The 22,593-nt window shown below is 44.8% G+C and overlaps 1 protein-coding gene and 1 long non-coding RNA gene across 5 annotated transcripts; one reads left to right on the forward strand and one right to left on the reverse strand.

Moving 5' to 3' along the window:
* Positions 1-3,939: 3,939 nt before the first annotated feature.
* On the reverse strand, positions 3,940-9,997 carry LOC131915301 (calcitonin gene-related peptide 2-like). 4 transcript variants are annotated; one of them, XM_059268423.1, is made up of 6 exons: positions 8,659-9,162; positions 7,434-7,553; positions 7,027-7,170; positions 5,608-5,688; positions 5,172-5,356; positions 3,940-4,365 (listed from the first exon to the last, which is right to left on the reverse strand). In XM_059268423.1, exons 1-5 carry the CDS (start codon positions 8,778-8,780, stop codon positions 5,197-5,199), a joined length of 627 nt encoding a protein of 208 aa, XP_059124406.1. In that variant the 5' UTR covers positions 8,781-9,162; the 3' UTR covers positions 3,940-4,365; positions 5,172-5,196. The 4 variants fall into 4 exon arrangements, 3 of the variants coding, with proteins under 3 accessions (XP_059124406.1, XP_059124416.1, XP_059124426.1); XM_059268433.1 differs by having other exon boundaries at positions 7,434-7,529; positions 8,659-9,158; XR_009380315.1 differs by lacking the exon at positions 3,940-4,365 and adding an exon at positions 5,917-6,547 and having other exon boundaries at positions 5,325-5,356; positions 8,659-9,997.
* Positions 8,839-21,674, forward strand: LOC131915316 (uncharacterized). Its single transcript, XR_009380317.1, has 2 exons — positions 8,839-10,105; positions 21,388-21,674. It is a non-coding gene; the product is annotated as an uncharacterized LOC131915316 (long non-coding RNA).
* The last annotated feature ends 919 nt before the right edge of the window (positions 21,675-22,593 follow it).

A 22,593-nucleotide genomic window follows, 5' to 3' on the forward strand; every position in this document is an offset into this window, starting at 1 on the left:
GGGAAAACTTTTGTAATTGTGTATCTTACAAAAATCCCGCATCTATAACATATAAAGTACTTTCGAAGTTCAACAACAGTAAAGCAAATCACCAACTAGAACTTTAGTGCTTGAAGAGACATTCCAACAAAAGAGATAAACAAATGTCAAGAAAGCACAGGAACAAATAACACTTCAGTGATGTGTGAAATTCAAATGAAACCCATGGTGGTATACACAACTATTCTTGAAATACTGGGACTTCCATGTGTGGCTGTTGAGAATAATGACAATTTGGGATTGTCTTATTAAGTTAAATACATACTCACCAAACAATCTGGCAATCCCACTGCCATGTATTTACCCCAGATAAATCAGTGTATTGTATTCTTTTCCTGGGACTGCCATAACAAATTGCCACAAAGTTAATAACTAAAAAAACAACAGCAATTCATTCTATTTCAGTTCTAGAGGCCAGAGGTCCAAGGATGTAGGTACCAGGAAGGTCTGCCCCCCAACCTAGGGACTCCCACTAACAGCGGTCTCAGGCTCTTTTGCTTCCTTCACTTCCTTGGTTTGCCCCTCTCTGTCTCTTCCTTGATGTCATCTTCTGTGTGTCTTCTTCACCTATAAGGACACATAGGACATAATTTCCTGAACAATCCAAAATAATCTTGTTTTAGGATCCTTAACAGCACCTGCAAAGACCTTTTTCTAAATAAAGTAACATTTCATCAATTCTAATAATTAAAATATGGGCATGTCTTTGCAGGATCCTCATTGAGCTTGTATTATTTATCACCACATTAAAATTTGTCCATGAATATTTACCATACCTCTACTCACAAGTGTCAAAAGGTAGAAACATCCCAAGTGCCATTCAGTGGGACAACATACATGGATTGGGGTTCATCTCTACAGTGTTTTACACTTCACAATTCAAAAAGTAAACTAGTGATATGTATGTCATGACATGGTGTAGCTGGAGTTTTCCTGCCTGGCCCACAGTCAGAACAAATCTCTCTCACCTGCCAGTCCCACAGCCGCTCAGACCCAACCAAGTAAACACAGAGACTTATATTGGTTACAAACTGTATGGCCATGCCAGGCTTCTTGCTAACTGTTCTTATGTCTTAAATTAACCCATTTCTATTAATCTATACCTTGCCACGTGGCTCGTAGCTTACTGGCATCTTCACATGCTGTTTGTCATCATGGCGGCTGGCGGTGTCTCTGACTCAGCCTTCCACTTCCCAGCTTTATTCTCCTCCTTGTCCCGCCTATACTTCCTGCCTGGCCACTGACCAATCAGTGATTTATTTATTGACCAATCAGCAACACACTTGACATACAGACCATCCCACAGCAACATGAAAAAATCTCAAATGTATTCTGTGAAGGAAAAGAATTCAGACTCAAGACTTCATACTAATTGCATTGATGATTGTTATGGAATATTTGTGTACACTATAAAGATGTGTCTCTGCCTAAGGCACCTTCTGATTAGTTTAATAAAGAGATGAATGACCAATAGCTTGGCAAGAGAGAGTAGGCGGGACTTCTGAGGAGAGAGATGAACTCAGGATGAAGCTACACAGCTTGAGAAAGATGTCAGGGAGACACTGAAGAAGATGGTCATACGGTACAGAGGAGAGGTAACTGAGCCTTGTAGCAGAACACAGATTAATAGGAACAGGTTAAGTTATAAGAACTAGGTGGGGAAAAGCCTAAGCTAAAGCCAAGCTTTCATAATTAATAATAGGTCTCCATGTCATTATTTGTGGGCTAGCGGTCCCAATGAGAAAGTTCTAATACAGACGACATTCTGGAGGAGTCAAGTCCATAGAGATGGATCAGCAGAGACTGTGGTTGAGGAAGCAACTGAGTACAGAGGGAAGCAGGAGGCTTTGGTGAGTGATGTAATTGCTTTATGTCCTCATTGTGCTGACTCCATGGCTCAATGATTTGCTCCCAGAACTACACACCAAAATGAATGAACTTTTCAATATGTAAATATAAAATCACATATCTGAAATGAGATCCTGGGGCTGGGACTCTGCCAGATACATTTTCTTTTGCCAGCTAGACCCCTTTAGACTCTCTCACTTGGAGTTCCTAAAAGGACATCAGAAGCCAAAACCAAGAAGGATCTGATCTGGCTCCTTCTAATTTCAATTTCTGTTTCTGTCAGCATCACTCACACACTGATTTACTCTGACAGCCAAGTTGTTTCCAATCCCTAGCTTGGTTTAGTTTTTCTAAATTCCTAGAACATTCTGGATGCACCTCCTCCCCTGCCCACCTATGGGATATCTGCATTTGTACTCTTAAAACAGCCTTACATTGTGGGGGTCTGTGGGAGACCAGCTCTGACTTGCTCTCACGCATCAAAGGGTTCTTGGGTAGAGGAGAAAGGAATGAGGAAATGATAGAAAGAGACGATAAGAAAGACAGAGACACAGGATAGCTTCGGGAGGGCACTGGATCAATACCCAGCCACCCAAAGCTTTATTCAAAAGGGCTTTTTATAATATGCCAAGGGGAGAGGCAAAAGACTTCCCCTTGCAAGATCAAAGCACACCGTATAGCCAAATGCAGACCCTTCCAAACACCTGGTAAACGTGCCACCCATGGCCAAATCATCTCCTTATGAAGCCCTGCTGGGTAAAGCAAGCTCAGATTCTCTGACCCTGAGTAAGGTCTCACTAGGAAGCTTCTGTGGGCCATCACATTACATCACCCCAGCACCCAGCCAAGAGATACTGGAGTCTGCTAATTTCCCTTCTTGGTGGTTTAAGAATCCTTCTCCAAGCTTCTCAGTTCTCATTCATCTAGCCCATAGATGGTAACCACTGTACTCCATACTCTCTTTGGTCTTTTCAGTACTCTAACAGCTATGTGTGCCATTGTTATATTAAACATTAAATATTTCTAGTTAAAATGACCAATGTAATTTGTTTTTTTCAGCTAGAACTTGATTGATAGAAACCCAAAGTCTTTTATGGGCCCTATGGAATCCTGCATGTTCAGTCACCCCATTTCATCTCTGGACTCATCAGCTTCTTCCACATCACTTATTCTAGGTCTGCCTGCCAATTCACAGAAACTGCATGTTAACCTCACCACAACAATGGCGGAAACTATTGCACATGTAACCTAGTCTCTCTCTCATGCCAATGAGTTGCAAGAGGTAGACAGATGGAGAGGAACCTCAATGTCAAATGGGTACGAACCAGAGCAATACAAAGACTCAACATCAGCTAAGATTTTATACGTAGATGTATAAAGAGCTGGGGAAGGTTAAACCATTACTGCATGTGTGAGAGTAAAGAATTAAGAAATAACAAATGTACTCATTTTCCTTGTTAAATTGGTCTTGGTTATGTTCAGCATCTTTCCCATTTAAAAAATACATGGTAAAATCCTTATAGATAAACTGATACAGTAATACATTGGGTAGAAGAAGAAATGGATTTGTAGCAACACTACTTTTGATTTTTCTTGAAACCAAGTAAGGGGTACAAAGACTGCATTATACTGTATAAGGACTAGAACATTATATGCTTAAATTTTTTATGCGTCTCCAAAATGTAAGGGCCTATCATGTCAGGCAGGAAGGCCAAAGGATGGTCCACAGATCTCTGGAAAATGTCAGAAGACTTTGTTAATAACATAAGGCATGGTGGTTTCTACTGTGTGCTCTGAAAAGCATCACAGATCTTCCACAGCTTATTGATGTGACCTTGAATCTCTCCTCTCCATGCCTTTGTCTCCTCAAACGTGGGTATCTTCCTATGGCTTGGTCATGAAGACTAAGTCAATTCAAAGGTATATAACAATTTCTTAGAACACTGGAATAATACTAAACACTCAAAAGCATTTATTATTATTATTACTGTAATTATTATTGTTACATAGGAAGACAAATTGAAATGGACTACCACAGACTCAAAACAAATGTATCCAAAATATGTTTTAATCTTGATGAAGTTCACAAATGGTACAATTTTGACATTTCCTTAAATAAATGTACAATTATGTTCTGAGACACCAAGGCACAGTATCTCCTCTACCAAGAGTCCCCAGAGGTTACAAGAGGCAGTGATTTCACATCTCCCCAAAGTTCACCAGGCTCTCAGAACCTGTGTGGTTTGCTGCTGGGGAAGCCAGTGGGAGACGCCATCACATTGACTGGCCACAGACTCAGCATAAACACGATGCAGACAAACAGAGAATTAACTTATTTATACTCAGTTTCATTCCTCTCAAGTGACCACGGTGATTTTTTTTATCAGGATGCAAACATACACATTGTCCATGGAGCCTTCTTACCAGGTCATTGTTAATAAAAATTAATAGACGTGGGTGAGTTCAGCTTCACATAACCTGAGATGAAGAGAAACAAAAAAAGAAAAGGAGAGATAAGAAAAGGCAAAAGGAGAGAGGATGGGAGGGGAGAGGGATGAAAGAAGGATATGGACACGTGAGTAACCACAATCATCCCTAACAATGATGATTTACGTAAATGGCTCCTCCGCTAAGCAGCATCTGTGAATTCTGAATTTGGAGTGTGAGGAGGCTTACAACACTGTCCCTATTAATACTGGAAGTGGCCCATGGTGTCCTGGGATCTCTGCAATCTCAGCACTTGGAAGTTGGGGCAGGATGGTCAGAAGTTCAAAGCCAGCCTCTATATACTGAGCTGGAAGCCAGCCTGGGCTGCTTGAAACTTTCTCAAAAACAGAAAAGACACTAAAGATGTTGGTAGTGGTGTGCTCACAGCCCTCCGATCTGAACTGCTGGTAGTGGTGTGCTCACAGCCCTTCAATCTGAACTGCTGGTAGTGGTGTGCTCACACCCCTCCGATCTGAACTATTGGTAGTGGTATGTTCATAGCCCTCTGATCTGAACTGGGGAACACAGGTAAGGTCTGCAGGCCTTTCCCTTTCCAAATCCAGACAGCATTTCTCTTCCTTTCTTTCCTTGGCAACGAGGCACTGCTTCCCTGTGACCTCTCCTGCCATTCTGATTTCAATTTCAAGCTCAGTTTAAGAAGGAACTCATTACCTCAGGAAAAAGACTAGTACTATCGATAGACAGGGGACCTGAAGGCCCTACCACTCTCGGTGGGCTTCACAATGTGACTCTTAGGTCCCAAATCCTTCCTCTCCCAACCCAGAGTACAAAATCACCTTCTTCTCGGGGGCCATTAGCTACTCAGTCCTGAAGGTCCCTGCGGCGGCGGCCAAAGGCTTTAGAACCCACATTGGTGGGCACGAAGTTGTCTTTCACTACACCCCCTGACCTGCTCAGCAAGCCTGCTAGCCGGTGGGTCACACAAGTGGCAGTGTTGCAGGATCTCTTCTGGGCAGTGATGCTGATATTCAGGATGGAAAAAGAAGATAAGACTTGTTAGTGAGGGCTGGGGAGGAGCCTACCCCCTGAGAACTCCATCCTTTAAACATACCACTTAACAGGAAGTGTTTTTCCTAAGTGCATTTACCAAAGCTGTTCAGGAAAATGACCCGAGAGTCTTTGCCAGAAACTATTCCCCAAACCATCACCAAAAAATAAAATAATAATAATAATAATAATAATAATAATAATAATAATAATAATAAAACTTACCTTGCTGAAGCTAAGAACAGCATTGGCAGCATCGTCTCAGAAGCGCTTATCTGGTCCTTAGCATGCTGCTTGTTGCCATAGCTGCACACAGAGATGGCCCATCAAGCCCTGTGCCCAGCTCACCTGAAGCTAAAGCTCTTTCCTAGGTCCTGGCCACTCCCAAGCTTCAGAAGTGGACCAAAGCAATGATCACTGCAACTCTGATTCTTCCAGAAAATGAGATGGAAGGGATGTGCTTATTTGGGTATTCAGAAGCAGGAAGTGAACAGTTCTCTAAATGCTCTAGAAGATTCCCTCACTGTCTCTTACCTCAAAGGTGGCCTATGACTTCTGTTCTCTCCCTTCCTATCCTGAGTCACTGACATTCTTGGTCACATGGGAAGCTGCTGTTGCCAGCTTCGAACCCAGAGAGGAATGCGCATGCAGCAAGTGAGAAAGTAGGAGCCAGAGAGGAAACCAGGAAGGACACAGAAGCGCTTGGTGGCACCCTGGACACTTCAGGCCCCTCTGCAAGTGACCCACGGTATTCTTTTCTTGTCGGAGTTTTAAGCCCGAAGTCCATAGCAGAGAAGGTGGTAAAGTTGTTCAGCTCCTCTACTTACATGCCCAGAACTCGTGTATTTAGATTCCCATACCACCAGGAGCTGATCCCATGGGCAGTCAGAAAGTTAAACCAGTCAGGGGACTAGAAGTTGGGACAGAGGGTGGTAGGAGGTCAGTTCACACAGACTCCATTGGGAAGGCTTGGGGGTGCGGTGGGCCAGGACTGTGCAGGGAAGGGCCGAGGAAAAGGGTGACTCTTTCTGGCATTCCATGTCAGTCTTTCATGCTATCAGGGATTTCTCAAGGGGGATGCAGGTCAAAACATGCTTTTCCTTGGGGAGTGCTGAAGCCGGACCAGGGTTGGTCTGTTTCCAGGCATGGGGCACACAGGCAGCATCTGTAACAACATGCACACCTCTAAAGATGCTCTGGACCTACCTCAGACACTGTTCTGCCTGTCCCAGACCCCTCGTACCCTTACAACTTCTCCTTGTGAATGTAAAATGATGGCTCCTTGCCAGTGTGAAAGAACAAATCCTGAAGCTGCTGGAACTTCCTGCCATTCTAGTCCATCCTCTGGCATCACACTCACCTGCCCTACTTCAGCCTGTGCAGCGATGCATCCCCATAGGCTCATGTCCAACTCCCACAGTAAGCAATTCTACATCTCCTCATTTCCTTTCCCAAGAGTTTTCAGGAGAAAACAAAACTTTAACGTGTCTAACCGGTATGAGTCCCTCTGGTGGCACCGGAACCTCTGTCATCTATGGAGGCTGGGAACGGTTAATTAGTTCCTTGGACTTCCGGTAGTGTCTCCGTACCTCTCTGGAATAGTTCCTCCTGAACTTATGGGGGCCAGGTGAGGAGGAGCCTTACCTGGAGCTCTCAGTCTCCTGCTCCTCCTGCTCCAGCTTCCTGGCCTTCATCAGCTCGTAGTAGTTCTGCACCAGTGCAGCCAGCAGAAGACGCTTTTCCTGTTCGCTGAGTGTAGCCAGGTCTAGGCTGCTCTCCAAGGCTGACCTGTAGAGGTAGCAAACCTAGGACAGATTCTCATTCCTTCCGTTCCCCCAACCCCCACCCCACCCCCCAAATAAGCAGCCAAGCTTCCTGATTCCTCCCCTGCTTCTTCCCTAGGGGCTTAGAGCTCAGGTCAGGAGGCCAGTGCCCACAAGAGGGCGCTAATTTACCAATAACCAAGTAGGGGCTTTGGAGCCACAGGGGTGACAAGATCCCCCGGCAGTAGGAGGAGTGTCAAACTGCACTCCTGATTCAAGCTAATTTACCCGAGAGGTGCTGCCTGGAGGTTGCTGGCCAGGCACAGGATCCACACGCTGCTGAGAGCCAGAAAGGTAAAGAACTTCCAGAAGCCCATGGTGTCTCTGTAAAAAGAGAAGAATGGTCCACTGCACGAGGACCATAGACCCAAGTTCTAGTCCTGCCCCTGCCACAAGTGGCTCGCTAACTTTTCCGTCACCTCCCCCACCACTGTTCCATTGTTTGGCAGAGAGCTGTTGGAGCTCTCCAAAGCTACAGTTTAGTGAGTGGCTTAATAGAGCAGAAATGAGTGGGGGAGGGTAGATGTGGTTTGCATTCTCTGGTCTGAGTTCGGAGGAGGGGCTACAGGCACTCATTCGCCCCAGCTTGCAGCAGGGCACGCCTGCCAATGCCCTTTTTGCTCTCCTCTGTGAAGAACGCAAGAACCACCCAGAGCTCCCTGAAGTAGATTTGCTGTACCGCTGCTTTGGATTTCTCACAGGCTGAAATTTTTAGAACCACCTTTTCTGAGCAGTTGCCCTGGGGACGCTGGAAAGGTATCTTGGAAAGAGATAATCTCTCTCCAGCTGCAGAACTGAGAGAATTTTTTCGAGTCCCAGTTAAACTGTCTCAGAACAGCAGAAGTGCTGTTTAACACCTGATGCTGGACTCCTCTCCACGGTGCACCCTAGATGCTTGCTGATGACCCCGGGCGCTAAAGGCTGGAAACATCTGAGAGAAAAGATCGGTACTCCCCAGCCCTAGATCCAAGGACCTCTCATGTCAAGATTGGATAGGGTCAAGATTGGATAGGGTGCAGCAAGACCACCTAACCCCAAGGAGGAGCCACAGACGCGCCACAGACGCGCCTAGGTGGGGTCGTTCAGCTTCCAGAGGGGCTTTGTACTCCTACCGGTGTGCTCTAGAGTCCCACTCATCCTAGTTACGAGAAAATGCCACGACCGCACTTTCTGACTGATCCCCGGCTGCAGGAAGGCAGAAATGGTTATGGAGTGAAGAACCTGGCCAGCACAGGGAGCCAAGTCAAGCTGGTCGTGTAGTGGCGTGCGCCTGTAATCTGCATCCTCGGGATGCTGAGAAAGGATCCTTGGTTCAAGACCAACCAGAGCTATACAGTGAGTTCCAGGCCAGCCTGAATTACTACAGTGTGAAACACTGCATCAAAAACAACAACAACAAAGTAGACAAACTAATGGAGAGTGAGCTGAATGAGTTGGAAAGTTAGTTCCTCACCTGGTTACCCGAGCGTTGGCACTGCGAGAGCGAAGCTTCCACTGGAGAAGAGCACACACCACACGGCTGTCCCCAGAGTCCTGGTCTCTTATTCTCTGGTCTTGGGGGTGGGGGGTCCTCATTAGATCTCTCGGCCAATCAGAGCTCTGACCGAGCTTCCAGAGCGTCTTCCGTCATAGCTGCACTCCTGCGGCAAGGAAAGGAGTCCACTCCCTGTCTTTGGCTTGAGGTCATTGCTGAGGAACAGGGTGGGGGTGGGGTAAGGAGACTGAGGGAGAATGGATTCTCCCAGAACGTGTGAGCAAACTGGAGAGAGTTTGGCGTCAAGATCTCTTTAACGCCTGAACTCGAGCCTACAACCTTTCCCTGCCCCCTCCAATGGGGGCTTGAACCTCCTGGCTGGACTCCGGCAGGGTGAGCAGCAGTCCTGGGCTCTAAAAGGACTTCAGTTAGATACAGCCAGGAAGGTGACTGCTCGGGAAGGAGCGGGTCCTAGGATCCATTAGGGAACTTCTGGCGTGTTTGTCCCCAACTGGCACTCTACAGTCCTTCGCATCGCTAGCCTAAACGTGGTGGAAACTAGAGAGTATAGGGAGCAGGCTAACAGGCTAACATAGGGGACATTCTCTTCCCACGCCAGACCCTCCAAATCCTGCACTGTGGTTTTTGTCTCCCCCATCCAAACTCAGGACCTCATACTGCCACAGTGATGTAGGTTAACGCACTTCCCCGCGCCTCTGGCGGGTTTGCCAAGCTGTGGGGTTGGCGCTACCAGTGCCCAGGTCTCCGCTCCCTTCCCCTCCCCGCATCTCCACCGCCCTACTCTGCAGAGACTGACTGCTGAGCCAGGGTCCTGCACCCACCACTTGAGCCGGCGCTGCAACCCAGGGGTCTCTAGGGGACTTTCACACTCGCTCATCTGCTGGTCAGGACCGCAGGTGCCTTTGGCATTAACACAGCCACTGAGGAGTGCTCAGATTCTCTTGCCTCCAGCAGAAGGCTGTGCGAGCATAACCCAAATCAACTGAGCTCTGGCCAAAAACAACCCCCACGCTTCTGCTCTGAGAAACAGGCATGAATTATGTGCACACCGTAACAGACACATCGCCACTCTACGACAGCCATAGACATCGATCGATGCACACTCACGCAAAGGGACTAAGCATCTCCTCTTTTCCTAAGCTCAGTTTTGTGAGTCCACATTGCCTGTTCTCCCTGTTCTCAGGTGCGTGGAGAAGATAAACCTGTGTTCGAAGTTACTCGAAAGAGAAATACCACCTACTCCCAAGGCTTCCGGCTTTCCCCTGCCATAGCTTGATTGACGCAGAGGATCCCCCAAGTGCCCAGGGAGAAGGGGGGATTCCAGCAATGTGTAGAAGACGATGCCTGAGGCTTGTGGAAGTCCACACCTGGTGTTCAGTTTCTGGGAATCAAAGAGGAACTTGGGGTATGTTTGTCCATGTCCTCTGAGTCATTTTCCTGTATCAGGTCCTATTTGTTGGATCAAGGACAGATGACAACATCCTCCCCGAAGAAAAAGCCTCAACTGGGAAACTCCCACTGGTCTCCAATCCTCATGAGCAATGCAGTGAGCCAGAATGGGAGGCAGTTCCCCCAGGGACTAGTGAAGCTATATATACATAGATCAAAGTTGCAGCCAGCAGAGGCACAGGATGGCTTTGTAATGAATGCCCATGCAGGGAACCCCACCAATGCTCTCTAAAGGATTTTCTTCATGAAAGCAAGACCCCTGCATCCACATCGTGGCGTTCACTTCTGTATGAAAGGAGAATCGTGGATATGGTCTTTATTTGGGGGCCTTCTCTCCCAAAGTCCTGAAAATAATAAGGTGACATCTGTGCCCCTCTTCTGGGTTCTGGGCCTGGAGAGTAGCTGTGGACTGGAAAGGTAAGTTTGTGAGGTGAAGAGCATCTGTATCCTGTACCACCAGCCCCCATACTACTGTCACTGTTCTTGGAGTCTGGCAAAGCTTGTGGTCCAGTAATTCCAGGCAGCATCATTCTCCACAGGGTACTGGGCAATCGTTACAGGGAGAGACTGGATGAAGACACTCCCACCCCCAGCTCTCCAGCCTGGCCTCGATCATCAGTAACGTGCATGAGGAACAGGAAAGCAAGTAGAGGATTATATCAGGAATCCTGATCAGTCTCCTGAGAAGCCTCCAAAATATTTATTTGGAGGAACATGGAGCCTTTGAGATTAGACTGGGAAACCCACATTGTCTCCAAAGACAAGATCTACAACACCAGGACTCTTCAGAAGTGTTGAGACAGACAGAGGGCAGCCAGAGTACATTCCCCAGATATACACATGCTCTACACACAACGCCCAGCCTGGTGCTGACTAACCAGGATGGCATATGCAGTAGTTTCTGTACAGGTTTCCAACATTCCTGACCAACCTCCACCACCCCCCACCCGCCACCACAAAAATAAGTATGGCCAGTTCAGCAAGTTGGTTATCTTCTTGGGAGACCCACAGGAACAGTTGGTTATTTTACCTCTGTGCACCCAGAATTATTTGACTTGTTTTTTTTTTCTTTCCCTTACTAAATGATGCATAGTATATACAGAACAAATTGTGAAGTCAGAAAGAGTGAACCAGTGAACACTTCTAGAGGTCATTAGACTAGAATCAATGAATTTATAGCCAGATTAAACTGGGTTGTAGACCCCATTCAGGGCCATTAGGTAGAAGCATACATTGCTGAACCAAAGACATACACCTTTTTATTTAATAAGAGAAATGGGTGTACTGAAGAAACTTTCTGGAGTCTATTGCCAGAGGAAGTACTAAAGGCTTCTCCTCAGGACAGTCCACAGCTTGAAACGCAAAACAAGGCATTTTCTCTCAACCCAGCTTGGAATCATATTAGTGAATGAACAAGAAGAAAAGTCAATACGGTAATTTGCTTTCTAAATGGAGGAAATTACATCTTGATTTCCCTGGAACTGGCCTGAGCTCAAGCTGTCGTCCATCAACCTAACTAGCATAAAGAATACTTTCCTAGGAACATATCTGACTAAAAAAAAAAACAAAGAAAATAAAAAAAAAACCTTCGATATTTTGATGTGAGCTTAAATATTTCCCAAATCATTTGTTTTAAACTGTGGAAAGGCTTGGTACAACTTTGTGCTGTCTGGCTTTGGGAGTTTTGAAAATGTATCTGTGATGGTTAGTCTGGACTGTCAACCTGATGGGGTTTAGAGTCACCATGAAAACAAGCTTCTGGTGTATCTGTGAGGGAGTGTTCTAGATTACAGTGATTGACAGGGAAAGCCCACCTTATACATTTCAGGCTCCTCAAAGGGAACAGAAAGCCAGAAGAGCAGGAAGTGCATTCATCCCTCTCTGCTTCCTGACTGGATGCAATGTAACCAGATGCCTCAAACGCCTACTGCCGCCTGCCTACTTCTCCTTGAGGGAAAACACCCATTAAAAAGTAAGCCATAATAAACCTCCTCTCTTTTTTTTTTTTTTTTTTTTTTGGTTTTTTGAGACAGGGTTTCTCTGTGTAGCTTTGCGCCTTTTCCTGGAACTCACTTGGTAGCCCAGGCCGGCCTCGAACTTACAGAGATCCGCCTGGCTCTGCCTCCCGAGTGCTGGGATTAAAGGCGTGCGCCACCACCGCCCGGCCTTTTTTTTTTTTTTTTTTAAGATTTATTTATTTATTATATATACAGCATGTATGACTGCAGGCCAGAGGAGGGCACCAGATCTCCTTACAGATGGTTGTGAGCCATCATGTGGTTGCTGGGAATTGAACTCAGGACCTCTGGAAGAGCAGCTAGTGCTCTTAACCTCTAAGCCATCTCTCCAGCCCCCCTCCTTTTTTTTTTTTTTTTTAAGATTTATTTATTATGTATACAGTATTCTGCCTGCATGCCAGAAGTGGGCGCCAGATCTTGTTACAGATGGTTAGGAGTCACCATGTGGTTACTGGGAATTGAACTCAGGACCTCTGAAAGAACAGCCAGTGCTTTTAACCGCTGAGCCATCTCTCCAACCCTAAACCTCCTCTCTTAAGTGGCTTTTTGTCATGGCAACAGGAAGAATAACTAATACAGTATCTTAGCTAGCTGTTCGCTTAACAAATTTCCTAGAATGAATATTCCATATCAGGTTTCCATCAGTCAATGCACATTTGCTGAGGACCTACAATGTGTAGGCCATTATCTTAGATACAGAAATTCATAGTGAATTCAAGAAAAACTCCTGTCCTGACAGCCTTGTATCACAGTGATGGACTTTAATACAAGTCTGTATACACCATTTCCCCAAATAAAAACAATCCTACATATGCTCTCATTACAGTATCCCTGTGTCAAATGGGTATTTGCAGTATGCATTACTAACACCATATAAATACTACCCTAGTTCAGCCATACAGTGTAGTCTGGTGGCATTGACTTGGCCAGTCCCTCTTTCCGTTAGCCTAGTTCTCTCTGTCTGTTTATTCCTTTTCCTTGGATCCCATTTGCCTGTCATCAATTTACTTCTTTTGTTTGTTTGTTTGTTTTTTGTTTTGTTTTGTTTTTCAAGACAGGGTTTCTCTGTGTAGTTTTGGTGCCTGTCCTGGATCTCTCGCTCTGTAGACCAGGCTGATCTCGAACTCACAGAGATCTGCCTGCCTCTGCCTCCCAAGTGCTGGGATTAAAGGTGTGCCACCACCACCCAGCTACTCCTTCATTTTTATGGAGATTGTTCACGATTATGGATTACTAGTGGCTCTTTGGGAAGAATTCTAGATCAGAAATCATTTTTACTGCACATTTCAAAAATGTTCTCAGCTGGGCGGTGGTGGCACACGCCTTTAATCCCAGCACTCGGGAGGCAGAGCCAGGCGGATCTCTGTGAGTTCGAGGCCAGCCTGGACTACCAAGTGAGTCCCAGGAAAGGCGCAAAGCTACACAGAGAAACCCTGTCTCAAAAAACCAAAAAAAAAAAAAAAAAAAAAAAAAGTTCTCTACTGTCTTCTATTCCCAGTGCAGCCTTTTGTTGTTAAAGAATCATAGACCTCCATCTCCTCCTCACCAGTGTTCGAAAGTGCCCTTAGGATGTGCCTTGGTGAGCTCCATCCTCATTCATTGTCTGAATACTCAGAATACTTGCAATCTGAAGTTCCATGCTCTTCAGTAGGACATTTTCTTGTTTTCTTTGATAATTCTCTCTCTCTCTCTCTCTCTCTCTCTCTCTCTCTCTCTCTCTCTCTCTCTCTCTCTCTCTTCCTGTGTGTGTGTGTGTGTGTGTGTGTGTGTGTACGCGCGCGTGCGTGCGTGCGTGCGTGCGTGCGTGCGTGCGTGCGCGCACACCTGCCTGCTTGCCTGTCTCTCCCAACTTTGGAAGGGGTTTCTGTTGTTTAAACGTATCCTTTTTAAACTCTTTTAATCATATTTTTAATTTTCAAGAGCCTTTTTTATCTCTCAATATTCTTCTTTATGGTTTGTTTGTTTGTTTTAAACAGTTCAGTGTATCCTAGCTCTCTGGGAGTATTGAAAATAGGTTATTTGGTTAATAGGTTATTCTTTCTTTGTCAGGGGTAGTCTTTGCATTTCTAGTTCTTCTCTGCTGATTCACATGTAAGAGAGGGCAGTGAAGTCCTAAGTTGTGAGGGCACTTGCTTATATGTGGACTGCAGTTTAGAGTTACCAGATGGGAACTTTGACATGGTGTTGGGTAAAAACTTCAAACTACCAGTTGTTGCAAGGCTTTTGTTTGAGTTTCTTTATCACTCTTTTAGAGCAGTCCTCTAATTTCTTGTGTGGAGCAGCAGGGTGGAGGTCAGAATGGGGGGTAAACCAAAAAGCAAGGGAAAGGGAGTTGAGAGTCTACTATTTGTTATGGTAATTCTCCATCATTTCTAGGACCCAGCACCCTGGAGCAGTGAGGCAAATCCAGAGTCTAATTGTGTGCCCACTCCACACTCTCCCAAGCCCTCTCCCACCCCACCCCCAACACCCACACCTCCCACCCCCACCTAACACTCTCATCCCCCAACCCCCTGCTCCCATGCCCTGGCTTGCAGTCACTTTACCCTCCACCCATTGAGTAACTGCCCACCAGGGAAGCCTCTGCTGGAAGCCCTGAGCTTTTCTGAGGTGTTGGCCTCCTCATGCCTTTTCTCACTGCACCACATTTACAGCAAGAACAGGCATCTGCACATGTTTTCTCCTTCGCCAACCCAGGTGAAAAGACTGGCCTAACGGGAGGAGATGCAGCCTTCACAGAGCCTCCCAATCCCTGGGTATTTTTACTTCAGTGGTTCATCAGAAGCACACACCCCCCCCCCCCCAAGCCCTGAGAAATAAGGATCATACTAACAGAAGTCCCTTCTGGAGAATACTTTTTAGATTCTCTGTGTCTGCCAGAGAATGAGCGAAGCACAGTGGCCCAGACCCAGGCTGGTCACTCTGAGAGGTGGACAGCCTCAAGTGAGTGACGTCAGGGATAACTCTGGTTATTTCCTCTGAGATGATTCAAATTTTTTCTTGGCTCAGACTCACAGGACTTAAAGTGACTTCTCCCTCTCTGAGTCTGGTCTGAAAGCACTGTTCCATGATACAAAGAAGGTAGAAATACAGGTCCTTAAACTTCCTTGTCATGCTAATTACAGTAAAATCATCAATGCTCTCAGATCCTGGGAGGTTTGGTCAAGGTAAATTCCCAGTGTTGCTGAAACACTTTGCAAAGGCCCTAAGGATGAGCAGTTTCTTCTTAAGGTTCTCAGTGACTCTGAGACACTGCCAAAGGAAGATTCCTAACAGTGTGCTTTGTCCTGAGTATGGACCCAATGAGCTAGCCTGTTCACCTCCACACTGCTGGCCCTGATTGCCTTGTGGCGCAGCTCCTGACCCATCACTTCCTTCCTCACAGAACCTCAAAAGGGTGTTTTTGAGTCTTGATGGTTTCTTCTAGTCCCTGTCAATGTTTCTGCATCTAGCTGACTTTTCACCTTCTAACTCAAGGCCAGCCAGAGAGTAGTAGAATCCTCCTGTTCAGTAGAAGTGATAAGAACAAATCAAAGGTGAGGAGATTAGAGAAGCTTCCTGCAAATGACCCTGAAGTGCTCCATTGTCAGCATAGAAGCGGTACACTGCTCTGTTCTTATCTCTTCCAGGCCTACTGTGAGCTGGATAAAGGAGTTTTCCAGAAGAATCCACTTCAACTACTTCCTTCAGTGTTTCTGTGATGTCAATGTGAAAGACTAGGAGTTAGACAGACTCCCTGGTCTGCAGACAGACAGGACGAGGGGTGGTGGCTAGATAATAAAGACAGTGAACTTCCAAGATGGCTGGCTTCCTCCTCACCCCTCCCACCTGAGACAAAAGCCTGGCAGCTTAAAACAAAGGCCTTGTGGGTTTTTTCTTCTACCAGTAGGTCTCCTGCTGTTAGACCCCAAGTTCAAAGCCTGCTCAGGACATGCCTACACAGTAGCTGTGGGCCAATCAGCCATCCTATCTGTCTTCCAACTGGCCAGCCCTAAATTAGAGGAGGAAGATTCTTGAGAGACTTCAAAATGCCCAGCCCTCAAGAAGAGCCTTGAGTTTTTGGCTTCCGAGTCTCCTCTCTGCTTTGTAGAGGGTCTTTCTCTGTGTGCCAACTGCATGTGGGTGTTTCCTCACCCCCATCAAAGCCTCTCTTCAGCTACTGATTCCATCTGCTCCTGTCTTCTGTGTTTGAGATTGCTCCTCTGCTACCTGTTGGGCTCAAGATTCTTCCTGCCCTTTAGTTCTTTAACTGTTAGAGAAAATGAACCCAATCAAGACCCCTAGACAGTAACAAAGTATTAAGCAGAAGGTGACCTAAAGAACTCCTTTCATAACAGAGCAGCCAATAGAACTTTCTTCAGCTAGGAAAGTAAGTGTTCTGCATCCAATCCAGTAGCCACTAGCCACATGTTGCTCACTCTTTAGCGCATAGCTACTGCAAGTGAGGGGCTAAATTCTTTATTTTACATGGTTTTAATGAAGCTAAAAGTAAGTAGTGGCATGGTAGTTAGCTTAATGGGCAGTACAGTTCTTTCTACTACATAGAGTTGTTAAATACAACTCACACAATGAGATTTCCTGGTAATCAAAGTCTGCCTCTCACATTTATTAGCAAATAACCACAGGCAAGTCAATGACACTTTTGTAGATAACACACTTTTGTAACTCCTGGTCTTCCTCTATAATAATGTTGCCTGTTTCATCAGGCTGACATGGGGATCAAGTAAGGTATAAAGTTCTTACAATAGTGTACAGCAAGCAGCAAGCACTGAATAAATGCTAATCGTTATCTTGCTTTGCATTTCTCCAGAAGCAAACCCTGAGATAAGAATTTGGAGGGAAGTCATTTGCATCGTACCAGTGAGGATATGAGTAAGTGAGAAAGAAGGAAGACAGGCATTATAGAGCACTAAGGAGGGGATTCCTGCTTTAGGCAATTGGTGCTTAATTCCCAGGACATCCCTTGGGCTACAGTAAAAAGAATGTCTCAGATTTGCCCTACCCATCCTACATGGCCAACCTCTGTGGCCACAGAAATCCCCAGGCAGGTAGTTCAGGTGCTTTTAGGGTAAGCTATGTTGCAGGTGGCAATGATAAACACTGGCAAAGCACCAAGCCAGTTTTCCACAGCTCATAATACACACATCTGCCACTGCTGACCCATCCTACAAATAAGCAGGATTAAGTTCCCATCCAGAATATACTGTGAAAGATGAGTCACTTGGCTTGTGATAGCCTGTTGTGGCTTCTCCCAGTTGTCAAGGTCTTTTAATGGCCTCTTAGTCTTAGATTCAGTTCCCTTCAGTACCTCTTGGAACAGCAAGCAAATCCAGAGGAGCATCAAAGCCTTCTATTCTCTCACAACAGTAAGTCAAATCTACACAAAGGCCTTTGGTTCTCAGGGAAATAGAAAGGACACACTGTTCAAATACTTAATCAGGGTGGGTATCTGTAGTACTTTAAATAAGAATGGTCCTCACATCTTCACATATTGGAATACTTGGTCTCCAATGAGTGGGACTGTTTGGGAAGGATTAGGAGGTATGGCCTTGTTGGAAAAGGTGTGTCACTAGGTATGGGCTTTGAGGTTGCAAGATTCATGCCATTCTCTGTCAAATGCTCTCTCTGTCAAATGCTTGTGAATCAAGATGCAAGCTCTCAGCTACTGCTCTTGCACCATACTTCCTGCCTGCTGCCATGTTCCCTACCATACTGATCATGGACACTAACCCTCTGAAACTGTAGCCCCAAATAAACTCTCCTGTAAGTTGCTTTGGACATGGTATCTTATCACAGCAATAGAAAAGCAAACAAGACAACATCCCAATCAATTTATTATTTCTTATTGAGTAGACCCTATTCTCTCAAATCTCCATTTTAGAAGTTTCCTTTGGCCATGAAAGATAATTATAATGGGTTTATTTAATGTATATGGATTATCTTCTTTAGGTTAAACTAAGTTTTCACAAGTACTACTAAAAGAGTTAATGATCACAGCATATGTATGGCTATTCACAATATATTTAACATTGTATTAATCTGGGTGCTTTAGCTGAATATAACAGAATCTTCTAAGCTAATTTAAATAGGACAAGATTGTATGTAAGTTATTGGGTGGTGTTTTATTCTAGTTGTGTTTTTTTGGCAGAACAGCTGAGAATGGGAAATTTTAAAAAAAGAAAAGGTAGTCACATTTCTGAGCCTTGGAAATATAAGATAAATGTTGGAAAGGCCCATCCTACTGAGTCATCAATGACAGAAGGCAGAAAGGCAACCTAACTGACCACTTTGTGAAGCCTCTTTTGTAAGAAATCTAGTCCTGCTAATAAAGAAAGAGCCCTCATTGGGCCAGCAAGATGGCTCAGCACCTGCCTTCAAGCTTAATAACCTAACTTCAATTTCCAAGACACATAGGGTGGAAGGAAAGACCTAATTCTTGTAGGTTGTCCTCTGACCTCTACATGCACACCATGGCACATGTACACACACACACACACACACACACACACACACACACCATAAATCTATTTTTTTAAAAAGCCCTCAAGATCTAGTTATCTCTCAGTGACTCTACCTTTTAACACCATTTCAGTGACAAGACCTTAATCTTGTATGGGACACATTCAAACTATGGCTGTTTTCTTTAGGAACCAGGTCTGGGTGTTATATAGCCAGGAATAATGCATTCCAGAAAAACCAACCTCATTATGAAAATGCTCTAGTAGGAAACTAGCCCTCATGGAGATCTCATCAATTTCCCCTTCCCAGGGTGATCCATCTTTGGAGATGTGGGCTGTAGTCTGGTTATCCTTTGCCTTTCATCTAGTATCCACTTATGAGTGAGTACATACCATATTTGTCCTTTTGAGTCTGGATTATTTCACTCAGGACGATATTTTCTAGTTCCATCCATTTGCCTGCAAATTTCATGATGTCATTGATTTTTACTGATGATTAGTATTCCACTGTGTATATTTGTCACATTTTCTTTATCCATTCTTCAGTTGAAGGGCATCAAGGTTCTGGCTATTACGAACAATGCTGCTATGAACATAGTTCAGCATGTGTCCTTGTGGTATGATTGAGTGTTTCTTGGGTATATGCCCAAGAGTGGTATTGCTGGGTCCTGAGGTAGATTGACTCCCAATTTTCTGAGAAGCTACCATATTGATTTCTAAACTGGCTGTACAAGTTTGCACTCCCACCAACAGTGGAGGAGTGTTCCCCTTGCTCCACATCCTCTCCAACATAAACTGTCATCAGTGGTTTTGATCATAGCCATTCTGACAGGTATAAGATGGTATTTCAGTGTTGTCTTGATTTGCATTTCCCTGATGACTAAGGATGTTGACAATTCCATAAATGTCTTTTGGTCATTTGAGATTCTTCTGCTGAGAATTCTCTGTTTAACTCTATAACCCATTCTTTAATTGGATCATTCTGTATTTTGATGTTTAGTTTCTTGAGTTCTTCATATATTTTGGAGATAAGCTCTCTGTCAGATGTGGGGGTGGTGAAGATCTTTTCCCATTCTGTAGGCTGTCATTTTGTCTTATTGACTGTGTCCTTCCAAGGAAACTCTTATTAAAGAAAGCATTTAATTGGGGGCTGGATTACAGTTTCAGAGATTTAGTCCAATTATCATCATGGTGGGCAGGATGGCAACATGCATGCAGGTGTTGGGGCAGCAGCTGAGAGCTACATCCTGTTCTTTAGGCAGAGAGAGAGAGAGAGAGAGAGAGAGAGAGAGAGAGAGAGAATGAGAGAGAGAGACTGGGCCTGGCATGAGCTCTTTAAACCTCAGAGCCCACCCCCAGTAGACATGCTTCCTCCAACAAGGTCACACCTCCTAATCATTCTAATCCTTCTCAAATAGTGCCACTCTGGATGACCAAGCATTCAAATATACATTCTTATTCAAACTACCACAGCTACCATAACCTTCTACATATCCAACTGTAATAGTCTCCTTAACTAGTACCCTGACTTTTACTACTTCATTTTCCACATAACTCTCAGAGGGATCATTTAAAAGTACATATTATACACATTATATTGAGTCACTTCCATTTTGATAATTTTCTACACAGTTCGGATAAAAATATACCTTCTCATAGCTTTTTAAGATCTACATGCTCTAGGTTTTGTCATCTGTGCAGTCATCCTGTTCCAGTCTCCCCTCATCCATAAACCCACTCTGGCCTTGTAGGTACTTCAACTCATCCACCAAGTCCTTTCTGTCCCCAGAGCCTTGGCACTTGCTCCCTGTCCTGGCCATAAATTGTTCTTATTAGTAGTTCTCCCCTACTAAGATACATATGGCACCACCAGAACATCTTTGGGGTCTGTCTTTATCACTGGTCAATGGAGCTCAGTTGTCAGCTTAGAAATCATTGTCAGCAACCTAAAACAAACAAACAAACAACAACAACAAAAACAAACTTTACTGAAACTCTAAAGAATTTCCTTCAATAGCTTTATAACATCAGCATATTTCCTTCCCAGGATTTACTGGTCTTCAATGTTATCTCTGACAGGTAGTTTGTTCCTCTTGTAGAATACAAACTCCCTTCTTGAGTAGAATACAAACTCCCTTCTTGAGTAACCTTCTCATCACCCAGAACACTGGCCAGCACAAAGGTCAGTTGATCACATCTGAAGATGAATGGAAGCACATAAAGGAGTTTCATCTGAGTGCAAGAGGCTGGACCCAAGACAGTACACACCAAAGCTGGAACCTAGACTTTACAGCATGAAGGTTTTGAGCAGAGTCTTGTTTGTAAGGTAATGACAGACTCTAGCTTGTATATGGTCTACACTGGCATCAGGAGAGCCACTCAGTGAAAACATTTCTAAAGGTTATTGCCTTCTATTCAGCAAAAACAAGGGCCATTCTTACTCTTCTATGAGATCCAACTTCATAGAAATATAAATTTAAAATAAAGAAGTTTCACACCACAGTATGAATGAAAGCAACACAAGATGTCATTGCAGGTTGTTTACTCAAACATTTTCATATCCTTGCCGCAGCCCCCTTGAACTCACCGTGCCTACCCCCAGCTTAGCCTGTGACTCACAAGTATCATATGGCGAAGTCCAGCAGAGGGCACAGCCTTGACTTTCCCTTCCTTTTAAAGACCTCAGATGTTCTCATGTGTCCTTCCATAATTGAGATCCGCAATTAGTCACCTCATCTCTGATCCCCACTTTTCTGTTCCAGCTAAACTCAACCTTCAGCCCACACAATGGAATTGGACAAAAATGAGGTAACGGTTTTCTGTGTGAGTCACTCTGCCTGATTCTGTTCAGAGAGCACTGTAGGGTGAGCAGCCAGAGTCCAGGCAAATGTTTCAGCCATCCAAGAACTGGCAGGCAGCCCAGAAGACACTCACCTGATGATGGACTTGCCGGATGAAACTTAGAGGAAATGGTTCCCAACAGCTGCAGAAAGAACCTCTTGGCTCCCGCACAGCAACACTCTTCTCAATTAAAATCGCTGTCATCGTTCATGCTGCACCGTGAAACCCTTTCACGCCGTGTTCACGTTTCTACAGACCTCCTACTCTGGGTATTAAAGACAGGCCCTCTATGTGCAAGGGCAACATCGCTAGCTACCCTTCCACCCAAACAGCCCCTATATCTTGCATAGAAATGCTTTGCAGACTCTGAAAAGGAAAATACAAGGAGAGATGTCCATAAAGCTGTTTCTCTTTGTTGAGTATTTAGAAGAAAGTGGTAAGTGGTTGGCTGTGTTTTTAAAAAAACTTTTTTTGGTTATTCCCAAGAGATCCTCCAATTCTTCCCAAAGAGTATCTCTCAGATGCTGTCAGCTGAACAGATTGGCAGCCAAGCAGAGGTGTTCAGAGAGGTCTCCAACTAATGCAGCCAGAGGAAAGCTGCCAGAGAAGCAGGACTCCTTAGATAAGTAAATTGAAGGATATTTGGGGGATAAAAATAAATCCTTTTTGAAAATGAAAGATGGAGAGTCGCTGTATATACAAATTTCCCTGTTCTGAACGGTGATGATGCTAGGCCAACTCTGCAGACCAATGCCGTAAGCAGAGATATTCTCAGACATACTGGATGGCCTTTCCTCCTAAAGCATCTGCCCCAACCCATGACCACAGGACTTCCCTGTATGTTGTTCATAATTATTTTGTTTTGTTCAGAATCCTGGTGGACCTCCACTGGAACCTTTGGGTTAAGGGGAATTCTGCAGAAAGATCAGGGAGACCAATATAAATACAGAGGTTGGCAAAATAAAGCTAGGATGTCTAGCCTAATGTCTGAGAGGATACTGTTTCAGATGTTTAGTTTCCAAAATAGTCAACCCTATAAGAAACACGGGGATCAAGAATCTACTCAAGACTGAAGTATTTCAAGTCACAGATTCCAGAACTCACTATAGCAACTAAACAAAATATTG

This window comes from Peromyscus eremicus, chromosome 1 (genome assembly GCF_949786415.1).
Source record: "Peromyscus eremicus chromosome 1, PerEre_H2_v1, whole genome shotgun sequence".
NCBI lineage: Eukaryota > Metazoa > Chordata > Mammalia > Rodentia > Cricetidae > Peromyscus > Peromyscus eremicus.